At 38.4% G+C, this 7751-nt stretch overlaps 1 protein-coding gene across 1 annotated transcript in view; it reads left to right on the top strand.

Annotated features, from left to right (window-relative positions):
* The first annotated feature begins 3414 nt into the window (after window positions 1-3414).
* LOC106878347 (methanethiol oxidase) overlaps window positions 3415-7751 on the top strand; it is an 18332-nt gene continuing 13995 nt past the window's right edge. The window contains exon 1 of the mRNA XM_014927537.3: window positions 3415-3556. Coding sequence (XP_014783023.1) covers window positions 3553-3556 — 4 coding nt within the window. The 5' untranslated portion in view covers window positions 3415-3552. The remainder of the gene's footprint in view (window positions 3557-7751) is intronic.

Here is a 7751-nt window from a genome sequence, read left to right as displayed (position 1 = left end):
GTGTGTATGTGAGTGATACATGTGTGAGTTATTACAGCAGATAGAAAGAGTCAGTAAATGACACGTGAGCAATTATACCAGATCGTTAGTACACTATAGGAAAAGTTCTGTATGTGAAAGTGAGGAGAGGCTGAGTGTGGCAGTGCTGATCACTAGTTGTGATGTCGTGGCATCGATGCCGGGCCGTGATTCTTGTTATACAGATGTTCATCGCTGGCTGAGAATTTCTTGTCTGTTTATTTACCGTGGTGAAGCTGAGTCACCTAACAGAATCGAAGAGAGAGATGTGCCGCGGAGTTTGGTGTGGTGTACATAGTAAATCGTGTTGACGCTGGTAGAGATTGTTGCTGGTTAGTAGTAATCGTAGAATCGTGTTGGTCATGATGATGATGCTGGATAGTAGTAGTAGACTCTTGTTGCTGATGTGGCGACGGCGGAGGTCATCGTGGCTGAACGAAGCTGCTGAAGTGGTCGCTGGCTGCTGCTGCTGTCGTGTGGTACACGGAACAGTTCTCAAAGAGAAACTGGACCGAGACAAATTATTGGGTATGAGTTGATCTATATATAGCGTTAAGAGGGCTCCAAATGCCTTTAAAATTTTACTCTATCACGTGACCTTATTAGGGGCCGTGATTGGTCAGTTCGCGTTCTGGCGGGAACGGTTCGAAGAAGTTGCCGATTCGAATAATGATCAGTCACGTGATGGACAAGGAATGGGTTCTCTACTACGCTCGCATTTATTTATATTTAAATGAGAAGATTGTATGTAATGGCGATAGTAGTTTGTATCTAATGGCGGGAGGTAGTTTCACTACATATATATATATATATATATATATATATATATGTGTGTGTGTGTGTGTGATGGCATGTATATATGTATGTATATGTGGTGGTATATATATATATGTGTATATCTGTGTGATGTGTATGTATGTGCATAGGAAAACCACACTTTCATTGCTAGTATTTGACTTATTTGTGCATTGATATGACTGCCCTACATTCTAGTTGTGCAACCCACTTCCGAAATGTCAAATGGTTTTAACACTAGGTTATGCCTGCTTGTGTTTGTGAGAAAAGAGAATAATGTTTTTTATTAAGAAACTAAACTCTCACGATGTCTTGTGATATACACTGTCAAAACATTTTCAGAGGAACAAAGAAATTGTTTTAGTTTCAAAGCCAACAGTTTTTTAGGTGAAGGACTTTCTGATGTCATTGATCTAGGTATATAACTAATAGTTTCAGTACTGTTTCCAAGCGTAGACACACTGGACAGTTGTCCAGGGGTCCCAATGCTAATCTGTTTACATTGCTGCTATGTATGTAGGGAACCTCAGCAGATTCCTTTGCTCTGGGGCTTATCATCAGTTACAACTGTTTTCCATGATGGCATGGGTTGGATGGTTTGACAGAAGCTGGCAAATCAGAAAACTGCACTAAGCTTGCTGCAGCATGGTTTCTACAACTTGAGTCCCTTCCTAGTGCCGACCTACTTTTCTGCTAAAATGGCCCACGGTACTTTATTTTATCAATCCCAAATGGATGAAAGGCATTGCTAACCTCGACAGGGTTTGAACACAGAATGTAAAACACAGGAAGAAATGCTTCGTAACATTTTCTCCATGCCGTAATGATTTTGCATGCTCATCCTTTTCAATGGCTTTTGATTTTCACACGAGACCCGCAGTTTTGAGGGAGGATTTTAACAGCCGTTACTGTTCCTCTCTTCCCCTGTGATGTGCAGTGTGCCTTAGGGGTTTGACCCAGACTTCATCTCCCACCTCCATGAAGACGGGTTTTTCTCTCTTCCGCAGGGCATTCTGATGGTTTACTTGGATGCCGCCATTCATATCTGAACATCGCTCTGTATGGCACAGACTCTTCAGCCTGTCTTGATCGGGGCGACACAATGCACCAGAACCCTGCTTCCAGCGATGAGATGCGCCTCCTCTTCGCTATGGCCTTGATCGTTCGATGATGTCTTTCCAAGATCTCATTTTCACTCAGCCTGTACGCTGTTCTGAAGAAGCGGTGCACATTCCACTTATCAAGCATCTCTTTCAGTGTCTCCGCTGCTGTAATCTCTACTGGTCTGCTTTCTGCTTGTCCGATTATTCCTTACGGAATTCTAGTATTTATAGCTATGCAGACAAGCTAGAAAGAGGGATATATTGTTGAGCACAATGGGTAGTTCGATGTAGGTCGCTCTTGTCTCATTTCAACTTTTCATGGCATGAAAAAAAGGTTAAAAGTCAAATGGAAAACACACAAATTGACTTGGCAAAGCCATGTGTTGAATGTAACTTTTATCAACTTCCATTTTTCTGTGAGAAAAAAATGCTGTTGAAATGTTAGCGGAAATTTGCCGATTCAGGTTCGAATCTACTCTATGCCCAAATGAAGTCACTACATACGTATACATGCAGATTTGTATGTTTTGCTTTATGTATGTCTTCTCATGCATATACTTGTATATCTAGACGTATGTATGTATGTATGTACTCGTGTAAAAATCGAATTTTCTGGACCATTTTTTTAAGGTCAAATTTATGGGGTCGACTATTACATGGATACTACTTTTGAGGGGCCGAAATTCAAGCTAGAATCCCAAGTATCGTATCAGTAGCAGAAACCCAACTGATCTCTAAGCGAATAAAAACAATGAAAAGTATTCTTTCTACGTACAAGGATAATATGGTACCTTGGCCCACAAATGTTGTCCTGTTGTTCGTGAAATACTAGGGTCGACTTTTATACGAGGTCTATAGAAAATTCCCAATTTTTGGCCCAAAATAGGGGATCGACTTTTACATGAGATCGACTTTTAGTCGAGTATTTACAGTATGTATGTAGAGAGAGAGTGGAGGCGCAATGGCCCAGTGGTTTAGGGCAGCGGACTCGCGGTTTCGATTCCCAGACCAGACGTTGTGAGTGTTTATTGAGCGAAAACACCTAAAGCTCCACGAGGCTCCGGCAGGGGACGGGTGGAGAACCCTGCTGTACTCTTCCACCACAATTTTCTCTCACTCTTACTTCCTGTTTCTGTTGTGCCTGTAATTCAAAGGGTCAGTCTTGTCACATTCTGTGTCACACTGAATATCCCCGAGAACTACGTTAAAAGTACACGTGTCTGTGGAGTGCTCAGCCACTTGCACGTTAATTTCACGAGCAGGCTGTTCCGCTGAACGAACCCTTGACGTCGTAAGCGACGGAGTGCCGACTAACTAAGTATGTAGAGAAGAAAGAGAGGTGAAATGTATGTATGTGTGAATGTGAGTACGTAGAGAAAGAAAGAGAGTGGGAGAGAGAGAGACACACAAGCAGATAGACAGAGGCTGTTAGACAGAGAGAGAGAGAGAGAGAGAGAGTGAGGGGAGGAGAGGAGATACCTGCTGAAGACGTTCGTGTGTTAGTAGGTGCGTGGAGGTTGACTGTTAATAACAGCAGAACGGACTGTCTTAAACTTCCTTCAACAGTTGTCTTAGAGAAAGACAAGTTACAAGTGACAACAACCACTTCTTCAGTGTCTAAACTAACTCCGAAATCATGAGTAAGTATTCACATTTATACTAGCTTGTTTATTGGCGATTTTCGTCCCTTGGGCTTTGTATTATTCATATACATACGTTATATATGTAATAAATTTTTGTTAAACGAGCTGACATGTTTTATAATATTGCAACGGTTGACAACCCCGAACCCTGTCTTTTTTTATATTTTATTTTCTTCTTAATGTTTGTATTATCCAATGTGTTCGTTCTTTTTCTTTCTTTTCTATGATTTGGAGGACAGTTAACTACTATATCTAGCAGGTTGAAAAAAGTCCCTAGTTTTGAGGGCCTGTTAATTACTCAGTTTTTAAGGAATTGACTCGCTTATGAAACCTCTAAAGCAATGATTCTCAACCGGGTCCATATGGCCCTTGGGGTGGGGCCCATATAGTATTTAGGGGTTAAAATTGACGTGCAATAAATTGCTTACACTTTGACAATACACAAAATAATTTTTCAGTACAATTCATAATAATACTTAATCATAAAAATACAGTAGGGTTCTTTTTCACACACATCGACTGACTCAAATAGGAATTCAAGTGGTCCATAGATAAAAAGTGGTCGAGAACCACTGCTTTAAAACTGAAGAGAAGTAAAAAAAAAAAAACGAAAATATTGACTTCATGTTTCCCTCTATTAATATTATTTCTATCCAGCTCAGCTCTGGTTGAGTAAACCCTGCGATAAAAACTGTTCTAACCATAAACATTTAGTCGTTTATTCAGACATAGCTCTATCTAGGGTTACATTATTAAAAAAATCACCTGAAATTGATAAATTAATAGATGAAGTAGAATGTTATTTGAAGAATATTTGGCTGCTATTTCTAACACGTCGAATGACCATGCAGAGAATGTTCATTGATTAGAGACTCTCATTAAGTGACTATTAAGAGCAGCATTTCAAGTCTGCAGACCTGTAAAAGATCACGCAAATATTACTAGGGTTTGCGAACTATGTTTTAAATGGTATATCTACCCAAGTGTGCCCTTTTCGACTTTGTTTCTGCAAACTTTTTTCAGATGGTGTAGGTTACGATTATATCAGAATCTAATGTTTAAAAAAATAAAAAAAAAAAAAAAAAAAAGGTGGGTGTACAAATATACTAACACGTATGTTTCTCAAAGTTTCAAGTTCTGTTTTGATAAATATCTGCGTATGGGCATATCTACAGATTCCGGATCTATTTTAAAACGGGCGCCCACATTTTGCATTAATGTTTTACGTAGTGTTTTTGGTACCGAAAGACTTTCAAACTTCGTATACTTATCTATTTTGTGTTATAAAACAGAAAAATATTTTTGTATTCAAATTTATTTCATGTAAAAAAATTGTCTTATTTCGATAATTTCAACCAATCACTGACAAGTATTCAGTTGTTTACATTGGATCGTTTTTAAAACGGGGGCCATATTTTCATTAATGTTTTACGTAGTGTTTTTGGTACCGAAAGACTTTAAAACTTCGTATACTTATCTATTTTGTGTTATAGAACAGAAAAATATTTTTGTATTCGAAGTTTTGTTCTGATAAATATCTGCGTATGGGCATAACTACAGATTCCGGATCTATTTTAAAACGGGGGCCCACATTTTGCATTAATGTTTTACGTAGTGTTTTTGGTACGGAAAGACTTTCAAACTTCGTAAACTTATCTATTTTGTGTTATAGAACAGAAAAATATTTTTGTATTCGAATTTATTTCATGTAAAAAATTGTCTTATTTCGATAATTTCAACCAATCACTGACAAGTATTCAGTTGTTTATATTTACTCCTTTGGCTGATTAAGCCATAGCTTCGTTTTATTTGCTTTTTTCATTTTCTTTTTTTCTTCTTCGTTTTATTTCCTTTTTTCTTTTTAAATTTGCTGTTTTACCCTAACCCTAACCCTATCACCGATAGAATTGTTTCAGAATCGTTTGTTTATGTAGTCGGCACTTAATGTATATCGGCTGAATGGACGTCAGTGATTGGTTGAAATTACAGAAATACAACTTTAACATGGAATAACCTAGGGATTTCTTTTTTTTAAAAGAAGACTAAAAGAAAAAGATGTTTTATGACACATTCTACCAGTGTTCCAAGTTTCAGAGTGTTTCGTTAATGAAAAATGTGGCCCCCGTTTTAAAAAAAGATTCTTTATACTTACTCCTTTGGCTGATTAAGCGATGTAAAGCGTATTTAATCTCCATACCTTCGTTTTATTTGCTTTTTTCATTTTTAATTTGCTTTAACCCTAACCGTAGGGTTAGGGTTAATTGTTTCAGAATCGTTTGTTTATGTAGTCGGCACTTAATGTATATCGGCTGAATGGACGTCAGTGATTGGTTGAAATTACAGAAATACGACAACTTTAACATGGAATAACTTATGGATTTCTTTTTTTTTTAAAGAAGACTAAGAGAAAAAGATGTTTTATATGACACATTCTACCAGTGTTCCAAGTTTCAAAGTGTTTCGTTAATGAAAAATGTGGCCCCCGTTTTTAAAAAGATCCTATTCTATTCAATGTCTTTCTGTTAGAAACGTTTAGACCTTTAGCTGGTATTTTTAGCATAACGAGTTTTCAGGTGACAGCTTCATTGCCTGCTGCTTCAGTAGAAATCTACGGATGCACAAACGCACAAAACGGAGACAATGAAACAAATAGAGACGACTTGTCCGAAACACCCCCGAGTGGGGAACGGTCCTCAAAAGTAACCCCCAATTGTTCCCCCCCCCCCCCCAAATTCCTGTGTTCTCGGAATCTACATAGACCGGGGTATATTTGTAGAGAATTTCATTAAAAAATATCTATTTTCTTGAAAGTTAAGACGAATTGAAGTGGAACCGGTGAATTTTCCGAAATTCTCCACCCCCCCCCTAAAGCATTTCCCCCAAAAGTTTTGTATAGCGGAATGTACATGATATAACACATATTCGTAGAAAATTTCATTAAAAAATATCCATTTTTCTGAAAGTTATGATCAGCCAAAGTCGGGGTGGAGCAGGAATCTGTAGTTATGCCTGCATATGTGCCCACCAATGTTCTTCTATATTAAATTGGGATATAATTCTAAAAGACACCATCTGAAATGTATTTGTAGAAAATTTCATAAAAGGTACTTGATTTTCTGAAAATTATCAGGAGCCAAAGTCGTTGGTGAGGTCCATTGGCCGTCACACTTGTGTAGGCATGCCGTGTAAACGATATAGTTAATTATTCTCTCATGTGTAACTCATTAGTACAATACCAACATTCTGGAGAAGGTTGGTTGTGTGTGAGTGCGTGTAGTTTATAGATTGAATAAAGAAAATAATTAATAAATAAATAAACCAGCCTGGTGGGTGTTAGCAGGTATGTAGAAAACGAATATGAAAAAAACGAAACAAAAATGCGCGCTGACTGGGCGATCCATTGTGTTCTTGAGCAAAACACTTTATTTTCATGTTGCTCCAGTCCACTCAGCTGTAGAAATGAGTTTAGCCTGGAGAGGGATGGGCTCTGCCAGGCTTTCTTGCCCAAGATACACTGCATGGCTGCTGCGCCCCAGTGATCCCTAATGAGTTCAGGGACTTGTCCGTTGTTGTACTTTAAGGATGAATTGAAAACATATAAGGAGGTATGTACCTGAGGGAGGAAGTGAGTTCATTAACGATGGAGTACACTTAAGCATGGAGTGAATACATTTAGAGAAGTATATATAGGGAGGTGTGTCCTTTAGTGATCCACCACATGGTCCAGTGTAGTGGCTTGTATGCCTTGATGATCCTCACAGCTATGCTAGCAAAGTGCGTGTTCCTTGTAGGGCTTCACATGTTGGACAGGCCAAAGTCTAGAGGCCAGATTAATATGGACTTACCTCTGCCTAGAGGTAAAAATGGGTTTGTAAAGAGACAACACCCCTACCTAGAAAAAGTGCACTGATTGAAAACCAACAAGTCTTGAGAGAAGAGACAATGAAGAGTAGAGAAAGGTTGTGAATTGGCCTATACTCCCTAAGGGGTTAGATAAAGTGGGTAAAATACTTTATGAATGTTAGCACTAGAGGAATAAATTGATGGTATTTTGGGAGGTCTTTACTTCAAGGTTGACCTGAATTCATGTAGTGAGGCCTGTTGTTTAGGATGAACACACTGTTTTCAGGAATGTTTATACGACAGAAGGGCATTGACTTGTGTACAAACTGACATATTTAAGTTTATCAGA

The sequence above is a fragment of the Octopus bimaculoides genome, chromosome 19 (genome assembly GCF_046866305.1).
Source record: "Octopus bimaculoides isolate indiv1 chromosome 19, ASM4686630v1, whole genome shotgun sequence".
NCBI classification, from domain to species: Eukaryota; Metazoa; Mollusca; class Cephalopoda; order Octopoda; family Octopodidae; genus Octopus; species Octopus bimaculoides.
Note: the sequence above shows the minus strand (reverse complement) of the source record. Positions and strands in the feature narration are given on the sequence as shown.